General features: G+C 32.6%; 3 protein-coding genes across 3 annotated transcripts; 1 reads left to right on the top strand and 2 right to left on the bottom strand.

The window, feature by feature from the left end:
- Positions 1-463: 463 nt before the first annotated feature.
- LOC132759128 (uncharacterized) lies at positions 464-3312 on the top strand. The gene is made up of 3 exons (XM_060750850.1): positions 464-1057; positions 2123-2233; positions 3027-3312. The coding sequence occupies exons 1-3, from the start codon at positions 615-617 to the stop codon at positions 3169-3171; spliced, it is 699 nt and encodes a 232-aa protein (XP_060606833.1). The 5' UTR covers positions 464-614; the 3' UTR covers positions 3172-3312.
- Positions 3313-8356: 5044 nt separating this feature from the next.
- LOC132759126 (toll-like receptor 6) lies at positions 8357-11925 on the bottom strand. Its single transcript, XM_060750848.1, has one exon. The coding sequence runs from the start codon at positions 11295-11297 to the stop codon at positions 9084-9086; it is 2214 nt and encodes a 737-aa protein (XP_060606831.1). The 5' UTR covers positions 11298-11925; the 3' UTR covers positions 8357-9083.
- Positions 11926-13260: 1335 nt separating this feature from the next.
- LOC132759127 (uncharacterized) lies at positions 13261-24022 on the bottom strand. The gene is made up of 5 exons (XM_060750849.1): positions 23813-24022; positions 20776-20896; positions 20221-20318; positions 19271-19790; positions 13261-18077 (listed from the first exon to the last, which is right to left on the bottom strand). The coding sequence occupies exons 1-5, from the start codon at positions 23936-23938 to the stop codon at positions 17716-17718; spliced, it is 1227 nt and encodes a 408-aa protein (XP_060606832.1). The 5' UTR covers positions 23939-24022; the 3' UTR covers positions 13261-17715.
- Between the last annotated feature and the right edge of the window lie 349 nt (positions 24023-24371).

Below are 24371 nucleotides of genomic sequence, written 5' to 3'. Positions count from 1 at the left end.
ACAGTATACAACTTATAAAAAAGGGAAATAAAGAAAGGTACCAGTAACTTTGTGTGTAAAATGTCTAACAATTCATTAATTATACCTTTTGTTTTCTGGTGTTTTTAATTATAAAGCATTTTGTCAGGCTTTCCCCTTCCTAGTGCTATGTCAATAGACATTGAAATAACCAGGTCTCGTCATTTCAGTAATAGGACGCCCCGAGTCACGAATATTGAAAAAAACGCGCAATAACGGTGTCTGCTCCCGTGATTCTATCAGTAAATGCTCTCTTCTACGTTAATGTATATCTCCGTGTGCAGTTTTTATTGGTTTTATTTTGTGCTATAAGGATAAATCAGATTTTAAGAAACATTGTCTGGATTAGGAAGTTTAAAGTACATATCTTGCACAACAAGTCAGTAAATTAAGAATAACAAACTTGATTGGACGTACATGTATAGAAAATGCTTAATTGTAATTTCAAGCCTTCTTAAACTGTTTTCCTTATCGCCAGTTACACGTGTGCGCGCACAAACAAATATATAGCTCAATATAAGCAAATCAACTGTCACTGTTCATTTTGATTTCTTGACGTTTACACGATCACTAGAAATTAGAAAACGTTCATAAGAATGAGGGTAATCGGCAAAGCGAGCGTGTTGCTGCTCTTCGTGGCTTTGTTGGTTGTTATCGGGGAGTCAGAAGCCTGGTGGGGAGGAAGCCGTCGTAGCAGCAGCAGCAGCAGCAGAGGCAGTAGTACGAACAGTGGGAGTAATAACGGTTCCGGGGTAAAGAATAAAGTGAACAATTTCGTTTCCGGGGCAAAGGATAAAGCGAGAGAGATAAAGAATAAGGCGAGCGAGTACGTCTCCAAAGTAAAGGATAGGGCACATGAGGTGAAAAATAAGGCAAAAGAATATGTTTCTACTGCAAAGGATAAAGCGAAAGAGGTAAAGAATAAAGCGAGCGAGTACGCCTCCAAAGTAAAAGATAAGGCGAAGGAAGTAAAATATAAGGCCAGCGATTACGTTTCTGGGTTGAACAACGGAGCGAAAGCTATGCTCAAGGCATACAAGTAATATTTCGTTTGTTCTTACAGTTACTTATATTTATACAACCTGTTTTAGTATTTTATTGGAAAATTTGTTTTTTATCGTTATGTTTATTTCTAATTATAAGCAGCATATAGTTTAAGTTTGTTTTACTGTCTGCTTTCCAGTCATTGACAATGTAAACGTAGATTGGTGATTATCTTTACTGATGGAGAGAGACCTCAATTTCTCTATGCGTAATTTTTTCAGGTAAAAGAAGATATATTTTTACGAGTTCTCGGTGCTATTCAAAACCATAAATATGAGGGTCTGAGAGTAAAGAATACATGTGTTTATATATTAGCGGCATAAAGTGACTTTAAAATGGCACTCATATTTTCAAAGGGCCATTCAATAAAATGCTCAAAAATGTATATATCAGGATTTGAAAATTCAAACATATGATTTCGGAGAGAGAAAATGACTGTGTCAAAACCGTACACGAATGTTAGAGTCAACGCAAAAGTATGCGCTGTACGACTTTATGTTTTTCGCTCGGCATTATATGTTTTTTTGCAAGGTTTCAGAGTCACAGGCTTGTGGGATTTTAAGTCTAACCGACACTGTAAAGATTATATTGCACCTTTCTAGCATTTAATGTGGAGGAAGACCTAAGGAGACCATCAGTGCATTATTTCAGGCACGAACGGGTACCTGAGTAGAACCACTGATTCAATAAGACTGCAGGATAGCTTCTTCAAATTATAGAACCTAAAGTCCCTGTTCAAACCCACAGGGGCTCGGCGCAAGTTATCAGTGACCTTAATAACTCAGACACGAAGGTCCATTGATTCACAGATATATTTTCCTATAGGCTATGTTGAAGATGGCCTGAATGTAGCGACATTTCGATAGAATAGTATTTTAATTAGATGCATTACCACCATCTGCGTGACACGAATGTGACTGATGGATGTAGAAAACTAACTACGCCTAATAAGTAGGTACACAGCCAAACGCCAAACAAATGGCCCAGAAAACGGGAAAGGTATATATGCTATATGACAGAATATGACCTTTAAATACATCTATGATTTTATTTATTGCAGAGACATGAAAGAAGCAAACACGATAGGTGCTGACAAGTATTTTCACTCAAGGGGAAATTATGATGCCGCACAACATGGAACTGGCGGACGACATGCAGCAAGAGTTATCAGGTATCAAGTTTGTATTCTATAAAACTTAAAATAGGTTAACAATGTGCGATCGTAATACATGTATTTGCGGTACGAACGCGATCCGATGCGCGGCATGTTTGGAATGGTGAGACATTTTATCTGTGAAACAAATAAATCTTACTTCTTTAGAAAGGGCAATCGTGAATTATATAATTTTTAAACCATGGTTTTTGGGATTTATCTGAATATTATAGCTATAAATATGAAATAAATTGACAAAAAGTATCATAGTAATAAGATGTAAACAAAGTAGTATTTTGTGTTCCATACAACTTGGCGTCATTTGAGTTTAACAAAATAGTGTACTATTAACAGGCGCGTCAAAAAGAAAAATATTCCTTTTTTAATGTAAACGGTTCTTAATTTTGTTTTTAATATTGAATTTTGGTAGGTTCATCACAAGCTTTATATTAAAACAATATACATGTATATTTTAACTCATCTTCAATTTACAATTGGACCACGTGTAGTAATGTAGTATACCAATTAGTATTAAAAATAAACATTTACATTTAGATAAAATATGTTTTAACTGTCTTGTTGATTTAAGCTCCCATATCTTAAAGCAAAGAAAGTCAATTATTGTGTGAGAAAAAAATGAGGAAGTAACGTATAAATTAACACATCATCATTTGTCACGTAATTACTTATTAGAGAGAGCTCTAAAGGATGCAAGCCAAAGATTCGCTGGGGAAACAAACACACACACTTTAATTTAGATTTCATTCAAGTAAATATTTGTATTTTACGGACAAATTATTTATATTTTCAGTGATCTTCGCGAAGTTTACGGTGCCCTCAAGGGTGACAGTAGTGCTGATAGAGACGCTGATCAAGAAGCAAACAGACATGGACGGAACGGAGGAGATCCGAATAAATATCGCGTCAAAGGATTGGATTCAAAATACAAGAAATAAAACATTTCACGAGGATTTTTTTGCATGCCACTCACAATGTTCAGCTTGCATTTCTGATTGTGTGCCATATCTATCCAGCTTTGTAATATAAGTACCGTCTCTAGTTATATTTTTAATAAACGCTTTTTTCATAAACTGTTACTTGTGTTATTTTTAAAAACCTTTAATATGCAAGACTTATGGGTTATGATCTTTTTTGGCTTTTTTGTACAAAATAATTCACTTAACTGGGTATTATTTGAAACCGGACATATTATCAAACCTGGAATTCCAGTTATTTCCCTTTTATTTTCACTATATTTCTTACTTATTGAATTATATTGTACAAATTAGCCAAAAAGAACCCAACACATGCAATATTGAATTGCATTGTAGAAAATATAATATGTGTTCTACATTGTTTACAGTTTGATAAATTACTTACTATGGGGTTTAGTTTAAATCAATGAATTAGGTGTTTTATTTAACAAAAAAAAAATTGATACATGTCAATAAAAAGTTCAATATCAAGAGTTCAATGTCATTAAACTATCTTAGAACATAACATCACAGGAGCTTCAAATTCTATCAATAATCGCTCAAAAGTCCGATCTAAAAAAAAATCCATACCTATATATAAAATATTTTTTTTATATATAGGTATGGATTTTTTTTTTAGATCGGACTTTTGAGCGATTATTGATAGAATTTCAAGCTCCTGTGATAACATCAAGACTTTCTGGACCTTAGCTTTGACTCCCCCACAACTAATTTCCCCTTCAAAAAAAGATAAATAACAACAACAACAACCCAACGAAAAAGTATAGGTGATATCACCAAGCATGTTACAACGCAGCAGTGTGATAATTTAAAACTGTTTGAGTGCTATTTTGAGAGCACATTCAAGACTCACACTAGCACATTCATTTGTTATTCATATCAGACTTTGATATTTTCCATCTGCAAAGAAGATAATAAAAATGTAGAATACCAATACATCAAAATAAAGAACAATCTTGATAATTTAAAAAAACAAAAACAAACAAACAAAAACAAAACAACAGCACAACATATCCTTCGTCGATAAAGGACTTAAACTACTAAATGACCGTCTCAGTGCGCAAACGTCGAAAAGCTTTTTTCTAAATAAACACCCAAAATAGAAAATGCATTATCCTGTTTTAAACATTCTTCACTATATTACATATTAATGTAAAATCGTACTTGATGTTTCAGTTGAACTAAATTGTTGGTGATAAATATTTGTAAGCTTGGAAAATGTTTTCGAAACAAATTAAACTACATTGTATATATTTTCCGTTTTTAATTAGTACTTTGATAAAATTAGTCAAACATTCGTTGAAACTTTACTCGAATACATGACCATTTAATAAAATGATTTTATGCCACATAATTACTTTTGATTTACTTCTGTATTTATAAGCCAGAGTCGAAAATACGTTGACTACGGTATTAGTATTATGCATACAACTGGTATAGCATTGCTATATACAATTATATAATCGTACATAGTAAGAGAAATATAATAAGAGGTTTATTGCATTTGTCCAAGTGTGCTTCCTCACATTTAATCATAATCATGTTAACAGATAAAATGTAAATCCAGACATTATAAGATCTATTTGTAGAACTTGCTATCAACTGACAACAGTCATATTTTTTGTTTGTATCAATACTAAAATAAATGTCCCATTTTAATATGTAAATCAAATGTATGTTCACAAAACCAATCACAATATAAACGCAAGCGGTAGGTTCGGTACAATTTTTAAAATTTAGAAAAAAAATCAAAATCTGTCACTGAAAATAATATATAAATTATACTCCACGAGATTCAATGTGAAAAAAGCCAATATAAAAACTATGTAAATGTAAAGAATGTTTGAAATAATTTATTTTATTGAACAAAGCAAGCTTTCTTTTATGAGTGTTCTTAATATCTGAATTGCCATCTCATTTACATTACTGTACTGATCGTTACGGCTAAATTGGAAAATGTTGTCTGAAATCTTGGATAGAGGGTTTTAATGTTTAAGATGATGGTTTAAAAACGCAGTATCGCATTAGTAAAAAAAAGGTGTCGTTGTTTTATTGTGTAGGATTGTTTTATCTTTTTTTTCATCTCGTGAATAAATGAAATGAAATTTCACTATATATAAAAGCTTACACATAATACCCGGTCTTGTTTGAGTAAATATTCCATTGGCATTTAATATAGAATTAAATAATAAGCAACATTTATGTTAATTACACATATCACGACTTTTGTAAACTGAAAAAGGTAGACTTCCAAACAGCAACGAAACCCTATGTAAACAAAATTGAGCGAGATTATTTGAGATTGTACTGAAATAAGTTAATAAATAATAGATAATAAAATCTGGAATGCACCTAATGTAGATCCCTGTAGATTTCCTGCCTGTCGTGCTATTAGATTGCTGACCAACCTCCATCATAAGCATGCATGGTGCTCGCCGTCATAGATGTTTCGGCCCTTATCCATGTATATCTGCTGGCGAGTGGGCCGACCGTATTACGGTGTGGAGGTCGACTGCTTCCAGCTCTTCTCCACAGCCAGCTAGACGCACACTCGGCAGCTTGACTCAGTCTCTTGATTGTCCTCAAGTGGATCCGATCGCTGTAATCAGTCAGCACACATATTGTGAACAGAACCCTCGGACTCCTACTTCGATAGGAGACAGTCATGTATGCCAGTTTCTCTGTCTCCATTGGTTGAGTAGCTCTGAATAGTTCTCGACCTTCTGGGAAATATTGATCCGAGTGAAGTCATTTAAAAGTTTTTTGACTTAACTATCTTACCGACATCTCACGTTGACCGCATCACGACACACTATTGTACCGCTTCTAATAAAAAATATTCTTGATAGATAAATACAATTTAAAATGTTTGAAACAAATGAAACACATATAGATTATGACACGCAAAAAGTAGTTTTAAAAATATTTTTTTCGAAACAGCATCAGTGACGTTTACAAAACTATTACGTTGTTTGAACATAATTTTGGGAAATATTGTTACTGTTAATCTTAGAACTATAGTGTTACCAGTTTTGGTACTAGTATTGGCTCTCTTGAGCTGAAACAGCAACAGACGAGTTATATGGTGATTTAGTCTTTACCAAAAAGGAAACTACAAAGTCCCGTTTGATTAAGTTGTGAATAGCACAAGCTAAGACTTAAAAAATCTACTCTAAATCTCTAAATGTTTAGATTTTTCATAGCCGATAATGAAACTATGTATAAAATCATGTAACTAACTCTTGTGATCAAGCACTCAGTGTACTAAAGGCTAATCATGTACAAGGAAACTTTCACAATGAATTATTTTGCGAATCAGACATAAATTAAAGATTCATATCAATTTTGTTAATGTCTTCTTTTTATCCTAATAGGCTGTCTTTATTTAATCAGCGTATGATAAATATGTAGCAGTTTGATAACAGTGATCATTAACCTAATCTTCTCAAATAAGTTGAAGTTTTCATGAAACTGTAATTTCTTCCGGTTAGGATTACGAAACTTTATACTAGAATTGAAATATTTGAACATTGAAGAAAAAGGTTAAGTAAATGGGAACCGCTATCAAAATGCTTTCAATCAATACGGCATTAAATTGTGTCAGTCTTTGGGGTTTTTCTTCATTCATTTTTCATTTCAATTAAAAAAATACATTCACGGTTTGACCAAATAATTATGGGTGCTGTAAAGTACGGAGTGTCAATAGAATCAAACATGCACATTTATAATAATTTTAATGATTATAATAATCTAATGTATTTACTGTACTTCATTATAATACAGAGATCACGTAGCATTGATTGAGCATGTAAAATATTAAAGTAGCTAGGAAATGTTTGAACTGTCTCTACAGTATAGAAATACACTATATACTTTTTTATTACAAAAGAAAAACTCGCATTTTTTCCAATTTATATTTGATTTAAGATAGTATGCACAGATATAAAAAGATTAAAAGACAAAGTAATTGAACTTTACATGTTCAAAAAGGGAGATATCATTAAACACACTTGAAACATATATAAACATATTCAAGCATTTTCTTAGGTTTTAAATCAAAACGAACTTCAAGGGAAATGTTTACGATTGATATAGAACATTGTGACTTCATATCAGCACATATTATATAGAAAAGCAATGTCAATGCCGAAACGCAGAAACCTTAAAAAAACAAAAAGTTGCATGAGAATGAAAAAGCCTGACTATTCCAGTGATAAGTGTTGTTCTTATTTCAAATAAGTGTTCGTATAAATTCTTGAAATCCTTAATCTTAATCTGATTGCAACGTAACGCGTAAAACAATTGTTTCAGATTTTGTATGCATTTTGTGATATAAAATTATTAGGATGACCAATTTGCCGCGGAAAACGTTGTCGCCAACGGAGCAACACTTGAAGTGAAACCTTTATAGTCAAGTATTGTCTTTCTTTATTTAAGGTTTCCTTACAATATTCATATTTGTAATCACATTATGACAATAATCATTGCTGGCCATGCATTTGCGTGATGTAGTTACAGTTTAAAACTTCAGATGCCCCATTGTGTAATTATGCCATGGCACTGTGTCACTGCATTAGTATTTTTGTCACTGATCTTTCTGGTGTGACTGTAATATTTTTGTCACTTTCTAGTCACTTTCTTTATTTGCCATACAATAGTATTCCAAGTCTAATCTTTGTACTTGTCAAACAACAATAGTTTTCTACCAGGTTTGTTTATAGTTTTAGTTGTTATAATGCACATTTGTTTATATAATTTTCTGTTTATAACACTATGCCCTTATAGACCTAGTTTGAAAATAAAATATTGAGACTTGAAAAAAAAAACTTGAACCTGAGACCTCCGTCTACCAGTAACGCTTAAAAAATCCTTTAATCACAAGATTGATATTTAATGATAAAGAAGTTTGCATAATCTGCACCTTAGATTAATCTACAAATCTATTTAAGCTATTTATTTTCGAAAATTGACACATTAGCTATGATATATTGATATGATGATACCAAACAGATAAAATTTGATGTGAGATATCCATTTCCCGTAGTGCTGATATAACTTAAACAAGATTGCAAAATTTATTTTAATAAGATAGAGAACAGCATAAAAGAAAAAAGAAACAATGTATTTAATTTGATTTTTAAAAGAAATTTGACATTTTCGGTTTTATCAAAAGCAAAACGTGAAAAAATCAAACAAGATATACAAATAAACAAGTATAGCCGATACAATTCCATAATAAAAGAATTAAATTCGCAATAGTTAACGAGCCGTCAACGTGAGTTACTTCAGTTTTATACCCCTACATGGTCTTAGCCACCTGATCCTTGCAGTCTGACCTGACTCCACATATATTTTTTGGCTTTCTAGCTTCAATTGTTTATCTAGTTATCTCGTTTTGTTACATTGCAAGAGTATCTTGATATGTTACTTGTAACTGGCTCTCATGGATAGGATGAGACATACACGGCGCACCAAATAATAAAGAAATTACTTAAAAGACTTACATGACAAGTTTTGAACAATACAAAACAAGCACACACATGTCATATGCAAACACACATGACTGGAATAGATGTCAATGATATGATGAAGGCACGAAAATGTTAAAACGTAGATTGAAAATGCCAAATATTGGCAATTATTTCTAACAGTCCAAATGTTTAAAATAAGATTTGGATTAAATTCGATTCAGAAACAATTTCTTCAGTTATCTCGTATATTTGTTCTACACAAAAAGAATAAAGTTCTTCATTCCGAATTTTCCAGTCCAATGTTTAGAATAGTTTGAAAACGGATTTTTTTTCGGTGTAATGCTGCGCATAAGTCATAAAGTATCATTCTAAAATCAGAAATGTTTCTGATTCAAATTTGAGTTATCGTGGCAACATTTCGAGAATTGATCTGCAGATTCTGTCCCAGCATGGCACAATTTGAACTTCGCCGTCAATAATCCGCATATTCACGCGCGTGTACCTTTTGAATAATTGTCTCATAATAGGTGTCATTTCATTTTCATCAACCATGTCCACAAAAATCATCAAAATTGGCTTTCCCAAGTCATAAGCCTGCTCCAGTTCATTTACACAATATTGACTCTGACAAAATTCATTGGATACAACGGTAATTATAACTGCACTGCTTTCCAGACATCTATGAATTTCATGATAAATACTACGTCCAGGTGTAAAATGGCGGTCGCCAATACATACCAACTCCCTTGGTGTGTCAAATATTTCCCGAAAATGATTTACTAGAGGTTGATATATATGTGCCATGACCAAGTCGACATCACCGTTGCAGTATGACACGAACACAGGAAATTCAAATTGATATGCTCCGTCCTGAACTAGGGCAATTATTTCATCAATTGTTCGATTTTTAAGAATTCGTTTTCTGTGACGACGGCAGACGACAAAAACAGCAGATGTAAGTAAAGAAACTGCAACAAACCCAACTGAAGAAGTTAGCGCTATGTTTCTAATAATTATAGGCCGCAAACATTCTTCCTTTAAGTCATTACTGAACTGAGGCGTTATTTCAGCATGTTCGTGGTCAAAGCAAGCTAATTTATAGGACGAGTTTCTTATCAACGGTGTGTGTACAAGCCATTGCACGAAGTCTTGATTCCTGCAGGAGCACTGTAACGGATTATCTTGGATATTGACATCAAACTTAGACGTATTGAAATGAAAACTGAAATTTTCGTCAAACCATTGACGACTGACTACGTTCAGGGAGCTAATTTTGTTAAACCTCAAATCAACTATCGACAACGTGAAGCTTGAATTAAGAGCTATTTGGCCCATATTGTTGTTTCTAATATATAATTCGTGCAATTCACTATTTTCGTCAAAGGTGTTGAATGGTATGTAAGTAAGTTCATTCCAAGAAATATCAAGAACTTGCAGTTTTGTTAGATAAAAGAATACTTTCGTAAACGACGATGTGTTGCGACTTTGCATTTGGAATAACTGATTATCCGACAAATTCAACGTTTTCAATAAAGGCGTAGATATGAATGACCCACCATTAAGATATCTGATACCATTACTTTGTAGCTCAACTTTTTCTAAGTTGACAGATATATTGGTTCTAAGAACTAAGTCGATGTAGTTTAATTTATTATTTTGCATGGATATCTCTTTCAGTTGAAATGCTTGACTTTCAATTGTTAAATGGGTGTTTTTAATTGTCGAAACATCTTTGAACCAAAAATCAATATTCAACTTTTTTGCCTTTTTAAAATAATAAAACTTGGTATATAACTTCCATTTTAAGCGAACATTCTCATAATGAAGATGGGTTGTTTGACTTTTCTTATGAAACTTTGTCAGGAGAACAGTTTCAAGTGACGAACAAGGAGTTGACGTTCTGTTAACATTTCTAATGATAGTCGAGCGAGAAACATTGACAAATCGAATTTGATTGCATACTAGCAAAGAGGCTTTGAAGTCGAGGACATCGAAAGATGATTCTGTCATATGCACTTCTGATATGTTTCTCAACGATAAAGCTTGAAAAACCCTACGGTCCAGTGATGTTGAAGTCATCGGTGGTTTTGAAAATATGTTCAGTTTATTAACTCTAAAAGTTTGTAAGTTTGGCATTGATTCAGTGTTCTCAAAAACCAGAAATAAATAATACACTGACGTTCTGTCAAGCGCCATAAAACTCACCTCAGTTAAATTTTCAAGACCTCGAAATGCGTCACGTTCAATGCGTTCAAGTGCTGGCATATATACAGTAAGGGATTCCAGTGCATATAGGTTACTGAACGTATTGTTGTATAGTGTTAACCACGGTATATATGATTCTGTATAATCCATCGTTCCAATCCAAAGACTTTTCAAACGTGCCCATTGGTTTCCATAGAAACTGTCATTCTTTATATGCGTTACCTTTGGTACTATGTTCATTATTTTAACATTTTCTATCCCATCTGGAATATTTTCGGGTATTTTATTATTGCACACCAACGACTTGTTATCCATTTCGCGACACCAATCATTTCCTAATAAAAGCCCGGAGTATATTTGTACAGTTAAATATACATGAAATAGTAAACTAATCAATATAAACCGACGCATTATTTGCAATGATGTTCCTTGATACCTTCTCAAATTACAGCGAAAAGATTTCAAAAATATATCCAAGTTTCCTTCTTCACATTTTCTTACGGAAAACTGTTCCTTTTTGTTTAGCAAATCCAAAAGAACACAAGGTCTTATTCTGTTATCGGAGATAAATTGTGTCCCAATAACATAAAGGGTAATGTCTTAATCATTGAAGGGCATATAACTACCGTATTAGGGTGATTTTTCCATGGTTGTTTGTGAGCTGATGAATGGAGGTGTGAAATCAAGCTTGCATTTTATACCTAAGAATGCCACGGAAAGCAATACTGCATGTAACAATGCAATGTGTTTATGTTGCATGGTATAAAATATAGTAAGTTTAACTTTTCACTTGTTCGATTCATAAATCCACATGGCCGTAAACGTTTAACTTTTCACTTGTTCGATTCATAAATCACATGGCTGTAAACGTTTTGGAATGTTTGTATGTGTACTACTACCACGGTTAATATAAAAATAACCTATGGTTATTGTGCCAGGAAATCGTTTCTTTTGATCAGGGGTCCGAGTGTTGTTTTACCGTCTTTTAAAGTTCGAATCTCGCTCCGTGTTTTTGATGCCTCCGACAATGAAAGCAACCCTGTCGACAACTTTCACTTGCATGAAATTAAAATTGTTAGTTCGGGCGGGGGGGGGGGGATAGGGATATCTTCGAGAACAAGACTGGCAAATAGGGAATGCCTTAATGGTTAGCTAAACCTCTGACGGTAATATCTTTATTCTTGAAGTTTCTTTCTCTCATTGATATTTACACCAAGTTTTTTTTCGACAAATATTTCCTTTTCACTTTTTCTAGCGTCTACTCATTTATCATCATTTATTAGATTAAATATTAAGCAAGGAAAATATTTCTTATTAATAATCTGAAAGGAAGATCGGATCCAGTTCTTTCACTTGCAGAAAGAATGGTGATTCATTGCTTATTTAAGACTTAAAATGTTTAAATATTGGATTGATAAGCAATTTAAATATTTAAATATTTAACAGTTTAGACACATAAATTTAGAAAATTAAATTTTGGGCTGATAAGAGACTGATTTTATCTTTAAACCACACTTTTCTTTTGATACAAAATATAAAGTTTAACAATTTACAAAATACCAATCACAAAAGCACACCTCTGTGCTATTCGTGCTCAGATGAGCTAAAGATTAGTCCAGAAATCGCTTTGTTGTATGCAATGGAGACATTTTTGTAACAATAGCGTCTTGCTATGAGACATAAAAGTTGAAAATCTTACAAATATCAAGTGAAGCACTTAAAATGAAAAATTTGCAAGCGATAACAAAGAATACATAATGTAGAATAAAATGCAAGTATTTATGCTTTCAATACCAATAAAAACTTATTTTTACGCATCTTTTCATAAATATCTATTTTTTCTCGATTAATTGCTCGAAACAATGTGTTGTAAGCGATAGTTTTGCTATAATTTGCCAAAATGGAGTAGTTTTTGTCTATCACAATATTCGGATTTCGACTATTCGAATCCATCGATTATTCGGAGTAAATTTTCAGTCGCCAGCAATTCGAATAATCGGGTTTAGACTGTACTCAGAATTAAATTCAAAATCAATTTTGTGTGATTCCCACGCGGATTTCAGTGGAAAGCAATTCAACGCTTCATTCTGGGCTATTTTTCACAATAAAAATAATTTTGCTGGGGGCGACCAAATTATCTGAAAATTTGCACACAAATTATTGGTCCAGACTTGCATTAATTGGTACACAAATCACAGAGAAATATTTTCAATCCGGTCATGTCAAAAAATCTCAGTGGTGACTCTTTAAATTAATACCCGTCTTCTGCAGCCAAATGCCTATGTAGGATTCTAGTGGCAAAAATAGAGAAGTATGTTAACATGCTTGAAATTTGTTTTTTTAGCAAAAAAGTAAATAAAAACAACTACATGCATATATTAAGTTATTTTCTTTCATGCATATGCAACAGTCTCAATTTTACACATAAATCTTATGCTAAGAAAGACACATTTTATAACAATAACAAATTACGTTTAATTGTTTAGTTGTTTCTTTAAGGTTGAAAGCAAAGTTATTTTAATGATGACAAAAATGTATATGTCTGCTTATACATCAAAATATACAAAGACGGCCATGGTGGCTCAGCATTGCTCGCCTATTTTATAAGATTTGCAAAGTTCTCTTATAATAAAGAGGAAAAGAGCCTTGTTTGTTAACAATCAAACTTAAGTCAATAATTTGTGCTCAGGTGAGCTAAACTACTATGTATAGGTTAGAGTGCATATTGGGTGTTCTTCGTAAATAAGAAAGCTAAAAAGGAGCGGAGCTTGCGAAGCGACTGTAGCTTAGTTTGGCTTAGTGCTCCGCCCAATTTTTTTCCGCCCAACACACTGCGTGACGTCACACGATAGCATAAATGTGTATATTATAAACCATGTTTGGAAGACGGTAGCGGGCAACTTCTCCAAATCCCTCCAGAGGCGTGCACGTCGCGGAGAAGGCACACGGCAGGTCAAGGTCAAGTCATCTTAAGTACCAGAGGTGATTGGTTGACCTGTCGTGACTAACTCTGGAGGGTGGCGCTAACAAGAGCCGTTTTATGTCAACCGCCTGTTTGCAGCCGTCACGGAACTTGATGCTTTTCCGGTATTGTCCTTCCTCCACCGAACGAAGAACAGGACTTAGGAAGATCGGCATGAAAAAGACGTCCCCGATGAGACTACCAGAGTGGACCGGCATGGACGCTGAGATCTCGGACATATGGAATTTCCGGCGCCGAGCTAAAATAAACTTAAAACAACAACAACAACAACAACAACAACACGGTAGCGGTACACATTTTCGGGATAGCTAATTCCCCCATTCTGTCTAGGTAAATCAGACAATAAGGAGGCGCAAAATGATAGCGGTGATTTCGATCTCCTCGGTCAATTCTTCAATGAAGATTTCGAAATTTTATCAATTGTGAAACATTGGAAGAAAACGTTTTGGAAAACAAAAAAAAATATATATCTTACTGATAATTATATAAATAAATGAGCCAAATTTGCGAGTTCCTGCATGATTCATAGCATTTTATAAGGTCAAAATGAAATATAAGTAAATGTGTACACTGATGTATTAAGTAATGGTATAGACTTGAAGTTTTATAAGTAATAAAACTGTTATTTTGCCTGTTTTCATTTCAATGAACCTCTTTTTTTAATTATATGCCGTAGTGACGATATACATGTGCGTGTACTGTAAAAACATGATGCATAAATATTGATTAGTAGGAGGAGTAAACTTCAAGATCTCTGCACATGCGTATATGGCACTTTAGCGCTCTTCGAAACTTAGCTCCGCCCACTTGCGTTTTATAATATAAAACGTCCAGTTTATATAAAATCTGTTCTATTAAGATTTGAAACCTGAAAATTTGAAAAATCCTCGTCGGTGGTTGGCTTAAAAAATTGGCGAGCACTAATAATAAGTTGCTAAACATAAAATTTGTTTTCTATCCCGAAACCATAATACAAAATTCTAATGTGTAACTTAAATATTTACTGGATTTCAAGAGAAAATATCATGAAATATTTGACAAACATATAATAAATAAAACAAAATTCAAAAATTAATATCTCACTACATTTTTGTTAATACCAAATGTGACTAAAAGTATATCAATGAAAAGCCTAAAAATATAAACCTCAAACATGAATTATTCAGGATTTCTTGTTATTACAAAAAGTTCAATATGTTTTTAGGTTTCATTTGAACATCACTAGAAAATAAAAAATAGTAACATGACAATTTTGTAGTAACATGATATCAATGGAGTAAAGAATAGAGTAACAAGACAAGTATGGAGTAACAGGACAAGAATGGAATGACATAAAAAGAATGTAACATGTAAAGAATGTAGTAACATGCCATAAATGGAGTAAAAGGACAAGAATGGGGTAAAGAATGGAGTAACATGACATAAATGGAGTAAACAGTAAGAGAATGGAGTAAAGAATGGAGTAACAGGACAAGAATGGAGTAAAAGGAAAAGAATGGAGTAAAGAATGGAGTAACAAGACAAGAATGGAATGACATAAAAAGAACAATAATATAGTAACATGACAATAATATAGTTGTGTACATAGTAACATGACAATAATAAAGTAACATGACAATAATATAGTAGTGTACATGTAACATGACAATAATATAGTAGTGTACATGTAACATGACAATAATATAGTAACATGACAATAATATAGTAGTGTACATGTAACATGACAATAATATAGTAGTGTACATGTAACATGACAATTATATAGTAGTATACATGTAACATGACAATAATATAGTAGTGTACATGTAACATGACAATAATATGGTAGTGTACATATAACATGACAATAATATAGTAATGTACATGTAACATGACAATAATATAGTAACATGACAATAATATAGTTACATGACAATAATATAGTGGTGTACATGTAACATGAAAAGAATGGAGCAACATGATAAACATGTAGTTATGTCAATTGTTATGTCAATTTTAAATTGACACTCCGCACTATTCAAAAGCACTTTTGTAAATATATAATTACACAAGTTCTTATTTCAGATAGACTCGTATTCAACTACTCAAGGGAAGCATTATATTTTTAAAAAAAAAGTTTAACACAGGTTCCCTTTACCATATTACATAGAATGAAATACAAGTCTACATGAAATAACAACAAATTTTTTATCACAAGCAAATACATAATGTATTATAAAGCCAGAAAATGGCAGCATAATTGACTAATTTATTACATTTAAAAACAAGAGCAGTAGGTAGGAGAGCTTGCTTGACTATTCTCAGAGCTGGATACATGTAGTTAAACAAGAGTCTTGATAATGTAAAATTGTTCAAAAAGGGCCTTAATTCTGTCAAAATCCATGTTAGAGTTATTGGCTTATGGGCATGTATAGTGACCTTCTATCATGCTCTCAAATAATGTAAAATGCCAACCTATTCCCTTCAGTGGTCTTGGAGATACCAACTTACATGCGAAAACTGAGCCAAAGCCTAACGCTGACGCCCTGGTGTGTAAAATAGTCAAGCTAAAAAGGAACAGGATGTGATAGAAATATGCAACTTTAATAAAAGAAATAATATCAGCTGATTAGTAAAGCAATTCATTCACATTTCTGAGAGGTATTTTTTTAACATTCCTTAACATGTGGAATTATGAACCTGACAAGTGGAATAATGAACTGGTTAATTTTATCATTTTTGACACTAATTTGATTTTAGTACTTTGAAACTATACAATATCTTCACAGAAAAAACAAAATAAATTATCCAGACATTTCTTCAAAAAACTTTAAAAACAATTGATAATCATAATAATTATTACTGAACTTAATTCTTTAATTTTTTTAAACTTGTGCTTATATAACATTGTATAATGACAAAAATGTATTATTTTCAAGAATGAATAATATAAATAATTACTAAATATACCATTTTCATGAAGTGGTTTTACACAAAACATATGAGCCGCACCATGACAATTTTCTTATTTCTGTAATGTATGAAAATAAAGCAAGAATGAAAAAAATGAAAAATAACCACAAATATGATAATTAAAACAGATAATATGTGTTACTGGCTCTGAAAAAATTGAAAAGGAACTAAATAAATGCATATTGATATATGGTCAAGAGAATGAGACTCTCTTTTGTTATTAATCAATGCAACAAAAATCTACCATCTACAAAAGTACAGTATCCCAATATCTATATTTTCCAATGCAAATATAACAGGGAAATGAGGCTAACAAATACCTATGCTCTGGAAAAACTGAAATTATAATTAAATAAATGCAAACTGATATATGGTCGAGAGAATGAAATTCTCTTTTGTTATTAATCAATGCAACAAAAATCTACCATCTACAATGAAGAGTACAGTATCCCAATATCTATATTTTCCAATGCATATGTAACAGGGAAATGATGTTAATAAATTATTTTGTAATATAATATTATGCAGTCTGTGTAAATTAACAAAATTTCCCCATCTGAATCTTAAATTGAAACTAGTGTTTCCAATAATAATATATGTATACCATACCTAACCCTGTAAAAAATTATGCTTTGGAAAAAAATTTAAACAAGTTATTGCAACCAATATTTGCTTAAGAAAAAATGGCATATTTTTTGTTACTGTCCATAGATGATAAACTTAAAATAAACAATCAATACCAACAAAACATCTTGTCGTGTTGTAAATAAACAGATCAACACCGAAAGTGACGAAATTTACCAAATTGTACACACTTCCACTTATTGGTGTTAATACCTTAATAGAAATATATATTAACACTTCATTAGGTTTGTTTTTCATAACAGAGTAATATCACATTATAATACAGTTCTTTGGTTGTGTCTGAATCGACTCGGATTCATCAGTAGTGTCCGACTCGTCAGTCAGCTGACTCGTTGGCTCCGAAATATAACTATCACAGTCCGATACACTCTCTATATCATCTGGCGACAAACATGACAATACCTTCTGCTTCCGTTTACATCTATAAAACGCACGCTGACACTCGTGCACGTAGTGTTCATACTTTGAGTCAAGTTCCCGAGCCTTGGCTATCTGTTCATGTCTGGCAGGAACTTCAAGAGCTTTGGCACATTCAAATGAGCACACCCAGTGCTGGAAAGGCACACAAGTGTTTCCTAAATATGGATTCTTAAAAGTAATCACCTTGAATCCTGAAATGAAAAGTAATGCATTTTTCTAATAATATGAAAATAACTATTTTTTTTCATTTTGATAAATGTTCAAATCTTATTAAATTTAAATGACACAGTGTCATACATGTTAAATAGACAATTGTAATATCAAATGTTTCTAAGGTCAGGTTTTTAACTTCAGATAATATAAGCCGCGTCACGACAAAACCAACATAATGGGTTTGCGACCAGCATGGATCCAGACCAGCCTGCGCATCCGCGCAGTCTGATCAGGATCCATGCTGTTCGCTTACCAACCCTATTACAAGTAGAGAAACTGATAGCAAACAGCATGGATCCTGATCAGACTGTGCGGATGCGCAGGCTGGTCTGAATCCATGCTGGTCGCAAAACCATTATGTTGGTTTTGTCGTGACGTGGCTCAATTTTAATCTATAATATATATACCAGGCTGCTAAATCAGTATCTTTTCTTCTTCAATGAAAGGAATTGTGCTATATCAAAACTCATTATAAGTTTTAATAGCTATAATTCTGGTTGTGTTTAAACAATTGTTTGCTCCATAATCTGAGCTTTGTGGTCTGGTTAATAATTTCATTCAACTGTTTATACTAGGGCATACAACCTGTTAGGATATCTTTATACTAATAATATTAATCATACTACTGTTAATTTTCCTGCAACTTATATTTCACAAATCAACTGATAACAAAATTTAACACTACTAGTATCCTCAAGTCAATCCACAGATCCATTATTGTTTTCATTAAACTAACTTTCTTCACAGAGACCAATAACATAAGAGATCTGCACAACTATTTATGTACAGTTTGTTGTCCCTCAATAATAAGCAGTCAAAAACTTTCACCACTTAGTTACAGAGACCAACACTGACAGGACGATTTAGTGAACTATGATTTAAATTTACTGTTCTTTATTTAATCCTATTTTGGAAAAAATATTGGTGGATTTTCTCACTTAATTGGGAAGAGGCCTATTAAGTCTCTAGATTTTGGGAAGAATTATCATTCAAATAACTAAGTTGGGAAGAACATGTAAAAGGCTGGTGTAAGTGCAGATTTTGAGGAAAAGTGCATGATTTTAAAGAAATTTTTCATTGGGAAGGGGCCCTTTACAGGCCTTTGTTATACATGTATCAGCTAAAAAATCACTGTATATGTATGTAATTAAATGGTAACAATATACTTTACCTGGTTTATTATTGAGACAGGCAGTTGTACAGTTCTGGCAAATATTGAACTGTTCATACACATCACAAATATAGTCCTTCAAAACTGGTGCAACATTCTTATCTGTAAAAAAGTTCTTTTTAGCTCCTATCAAAGCTTTTGCGGCCCAGAATGATAGCTTGAATGGCTTTTTACACGAAACCTGCACATTTCCAGTCAACGGCATAATCCTGCAGTATACATCTGTATGATACCACATAAAAGTGGATTTGAAATAGTTATGGTTGCCATGCCGATGGACGGTCTCGATATTAGGCATCTGAAGGAGGAAGCCTGGTAATGCATCCAGTAAGTTATTGTCCAGTAATAATGTGCGTAGACTAGAACAGAAAGTTAATGTGTGAGGGATAGATTGCACATGTAGACGGTTGTTTGTGAGGGCAAGATATTTCAACTTCTGGAGGTGGCCTATATCCGGAGGTATATCATACAGACAGTTGAACTTCAATGAAAGGTAACGAATATTGGCACATTTGAAAATCTGTAAAATATAAACAATAATTAATAGAATAGTTTATATAAATCAGACAACTTTGAAAATATATCTTATGAAGAATTTCATCTTGGTCATTACGGGTCATATAATAAAACAGTTATTGTATTAAGAATTTTTGTGAATGTCCAAGTCTATGGACCTAGCGAATCTGATATTTAACCTATCTTCAGGCCAAACTTACAAAATAAGTTATTACCATAGACATAGTTATTTAACTTTTTATCATCAACAACTGTATATTATATCATACCACGGCTTAAATTGCGATTAAGACCGTGAACATATTAAAATAATTGTCAGCTTGTGCCAGGATTTTCTAAAATTGTAGCAAATGACTCCAAATACTCATTACAGTTCTTACATTACTACATATACAATTTAGACGATAAAGTAACAATAATATCATATTTGTAACCTCTTTTGGTAATTTGTTGTCTTCTCCATACTTGAAGATACTGTCGAGATGAAACTCTGTGAAGTGATTCATATTAATGTATGTGGTGAGAAGGGTTTCTGAAAATATAACAACACAATCCAAAATACAGTTCAAGTATATAAAAGAAAATGATGGCAACTGAATCTTTTGTAGAAGTTTAGTTTTTAGATAACCTTGTCAAATGTAATGTAATTTAAAATGAATTTTACCCTATCATGATTGACGTTGTGCTGCATGACCTTAGTGAATTAGTAACTTTAATAGTCTAAAAGTCCAGTGGACACTATTACTAACATTTCATAATTTTTTGTAAAATCTCAATTATTTCCAGGGATTGGTAAAAAAGAGTTACAATATTAATGACTAATTTGTAACTCACATTATTAATTTTCTTTTTCCATTTATTTTTGACTTTGGAGAATATCACAAATTTTCAACAACAGATGTTTTGTGCATGAAAAAATGCAAGCCAATTAATCTAATTTAAAGTATAAAGCTCGAACAAAACTGAAAGAATTTAAACAATATGAATACCTCCAGTTCTCCGAAGATAATGCTTTTTTTCTTTTTCAATCTCATCCCTGACTAGTTGTAACAAGTACCTCGGGCGTTGGTGTAATGCCACTGACAAGTACCACAATTCCCTGGGAATATCCTGAAAAAAGCAGCTTATTCTTTACATCTTATAATAAAAGAAAGCCTTAACGACATACAAATTCTTTTTTTATGTTGTCAACATACCTGAAACTATCCATTTTCTGAATTTTGCATGATGTATTAAAATTTGTTAAAATTTTGAATCACTGATTAATACTATTCCATGTACCATGTGCATTATAAGTTGGAAAAGCTGGAACAATTAAGTAAAAAATATGAAGGGGTTCCACTAGCAATGGAAACCTGAAGGTCATTTTGACCAGTATGGACTTAAAGTTTTGCCAATTACAAGGTCAAACCCCTATAATTTTATCAAAATGTGACCCTCCAAATTTAGAGGGTCAAATCAGGCCTTTAGGAAATTTGAAGAGTCAAAGAGTCATTTCAAGGGTCTAATGGACATCCTGAAATAAGATAAAATTATGGACCTATAAAAGAGACCTACAAATATGACCCAAAATTGCAAATGGCTATGTGAGGTTTCAGTTAATACTTTTAATACCTCCTGGAAAAGTACCTCTCAGACAGTGTTTTTTTCACTTTAAAGGGAATAGTGAAAGCGCACATAAAGTGGTGGCAATTGGATTTTGGAGGGGAAAAAAGGGAAATCCAGAAATGGATAAGAGTCCAAGTATTTTTGAATGATTTCGAGTCATTTCGGCCGCAAATTACCCAAAACGTTTCAACCACAGACTTTTCGGCCTTTCTCCAAATGGGCCCCATTAAGCTTAAGTCTATTCTATATTTAAAATCGGAATATTAATAGCATATCAATTACAAATTAACAGACCGATTCCGGTCATGCCTCGCCGATTTGGGCAGTTTGGCAGTAGCTCGCCGATATTAGATCTCTTGTTAAATTAATCAAAAGCGATTTTATGATAAATTACAAAAATCTTTTTATAAATCATTGATATTGTTTATATTTTATAAAAATGCAAGAAAAAACATAAAAAATTTACTAATAACAAAGTTACAGGTCGATTCCTGTAATTCACAGCTGATTCCGGTCAATTCCGGTAATTCGGCCGATTCTGGTAAGTTAAATTTATTGTGTAACCGAACATTTAGCATCTATTATTATCTAATAACAATAATAATTGAAAAATATTATCAAAATTATAATAAAACGTTTGTTTGTTTTTTGTTTTTTTTTTTCTTTTTAAACTTTAGAATTTTTCTGTGATATTACTAACTACAAATTAGCATAAAGTTGTAAACAGTTAATTAGTTTATTAAAAAATGAAAATGAAAAGATTTTGTGAAAAATATTAACGTTTATCTAAATAGTTTAATTAAGATCAATAGATTATGTTTTCTAAGGAATTACTGCTATTAACTTTCTAAATCCAGAGGGTTTTTTTGCAGTTTGTTTTATAAATCAAGGATTAAAGTGCCTAAATTGTTTGTTACACCTTTAGAAACATTAATTATTTAACATATATCTAATTAGCTCAAGAGATAAAAAGATAATAAATTATGAATTAAAGTGTCATATTTTAATTGCAGTATACTTCAGACTTTAGTAGGGCCAAAATGTCTCATGGAAAAGGGCCGAAACGTCAATGGACCCAATTTTGCACTGGGGCCAATTTGGTTTGTGGCTGAAACATCCGGTTTCCTTTTTGAACAGCCCAAGGACGAATTACGGACATTTCGGACCACGGACGTTTCGGACCAGACACTTCGGACCAGATTTTTTGGTCATTTCGGACCAGATTTTGGGACATATCGGACCATGAGATGGTCATTTCGGACCATGATATGGTCATTTCGGACCATGATGGGGACACTTCGGACCAGAACTTTTTTTTCAACAGACCATTTATTCCTTTTTAATATAATTATAATTATTTGTTATTTCAGGGTGTTTTGAAATTGATTTATATACATTTAGAGTTAATTTTTACCAAGTTAAATTGTGTTCTGGCAGGTAATAAAGAACAACGACATCCTTGTCAGTGCAGTTTTTCACACGTTTAAATTGCTAAATAGAACTCGTTTGTGTCACCTTTCACACAATTAATGAAGTATGTATTGTAATTTTTACCTAATTTGACAACAAATATTTAAATTGATTGGTTTGATTGGAAATGTGATTAAAGTACGGTTTAAATCAACAATAAACAACAAACAAATGGATTAATTATTTGTGAAAAATTTGATGTCCAGGCTGCAATATAACAGTGTTAAAATTTATATCATTTTCATAACTTATATAGCTTACAAACTGAAAAAAAGTTATATTTTGTCATGTCTTTTTGTATATAATTTATAATAAATTGTTTGCAAACGTGTGTCACCAAAACATTGCTTGTATTGTTTTTGTTGTTGTTTTTTTCCTTAATTTTCTTCATTTATATTGCAAAATATATATAATCTGACAAAACAATGTTCCGAAGTGTCTAACTCATGGTCCGAAATGTCCAACACATGGTCCGAAATGTCCAAAAATCTGGTCCGATATGTCCCGAAATATGGTCCGAAGTGTCCCAAAATCTGGTCCGAAGTGTCTGGTCCGAAACGTCCATGGTCCGAAATGTCCTATTACCCCAAGGACATGATACAAAGGGACAAACAACTGAAAATTTGCGCTGTATAAATATCCTTTCATCCAATCAGTGGCATGCCCTAAGGCTTAGTATCTGAATGGCTGAATATGTTGCTTAGAAAAGTCTCTTTTAATTTGGTTCAAGAAAATCCTAATTTGATAGTTTATAGGACAGATAGGATCTTCATCACTTATGACTTTACGTCACGACATGAAACAAGTATACAAATGTGGACGTGTTTCACAGATGCAGAAAGATAAATTTAGCAAGACTAGCTCAGGATTTACATATGACTTTTTTAAATGCCACCAATGATCATAAAACAGTAAACAATTCTGTTGTTTTGTTTATAATAATTTTACCCCGAAACTATCCACTCCCTGTTCTTCTCTTTCTTTCAGTTTCTCCCTCCATTCTATCCATTCTTCTGGGTGTTGATTAAATCGCTTGAAAAGAAGGAGTTCATAGCCGTTGAAGACATTGCACATTACTGGTCTATGGCATTAAATAATGTAAACAGGATTTCTTTTTTTTGTCTTTCTCTGAATAAGCACAAACTGGCGACCGATAACGTAACGACCAATAACAGCGAACGATAGTACTTTGAGTTACCTGTCCTTGTATTTTTTATGTTTCATAAGAATTACAGAGCTATCGACCAATAAGCTCTCGGTTAAACACTGCTATTGATTTTTAGGTCAATAACTTGATTTTGTTAATATACGGTTCATTCATCGGATGAAAATGAGCTTTGTATTGTATTGTATTGCTTTTTATAGCAGATGCATAATAAAGCAATTGAAATGAGCTTTGTATTGTATTGCTATTTAAAGCAGATGCATAATAAAGCAATTGAAATCAAATTTGTATCCTTGGTGACAATAATTATATCAGGCCTTGTCGGACACCTAGGCATGCAGT

Source organism: Ruditapes philippinarum, unplaced genomic scaffold, assembly GCF_026571515.1.
Source record: "Ruditapes philippinarum isolate M1 unplaced genomic scaffold, ASM2657151v2 ctg2686_1_1_1_1, whole genome shotgun sequence".
Classification (NCBI taxonomy): domain Eukaryota; kingdom Metazoa; phylum Mollusca; class Bivalvia; order Venerida; family Veneridae; genus Ruditapes; species Ruditapes philippinarum.
The sequence above is the reverse complement of the archived record's forward strand: the minus strand, read 5'-3'. Positions and strand labels throughout refer to the sequence as shown.

Excerpts from the sequence above, each read along its gene's own strand:
- LOC132759126 (XM_060750848.1), bottom strand. The coding sequence starts at position 11,297 with ATGCGTCGGTTTATATTGATTAGTTTACTATTTCATGTATATTTAACT.
- LOC132759127 (XM_060750849.1), bottom strand. The coding sequence starts at position 23,938 with ATGTGCAATGTCTTCAACGGCTATGAACTCCTTCTTTTCAAGCGATTT. Across the intron at positions 20,897-23,812 it reads AGGGAGTGGATAGTTTCGGG|GATATTCCCAGGGAATTGTG; the intron begins GTAAAATTATTA and ends TGCTTTTTTCAG. Across the intron at positions 19,791-20,220 it reads ACAACAAATTACCAAAAGAG|ATTTTCAAATGTGCCAATAT; the intron begins GTTACAAATATG and ends TATATTTTACAG.
- LOC132759128 (XM_060750850.1), top strand. The coding sequence starts at position 615 with ATGAGGGTAATCGGCAAAGCGAGCGTGTTGCTGCTCTTCGTGGCTTTG. Across the intron at positions 1,058-2,122 it reads GCTATGCTCAAGGCATACAA|AGACATGAAAGAAGCAAACA; the intron begins GTAATATTTCGT and ends TATTTATTGCAG. Across the intron at positions 2,234-3,026 it reads CATGCAGCAAGAGTTATCAG|TGATCTTCGCGAAGTTTACG; the intron begins GTATCAAGTTTG and ends TTATATTTTCAG.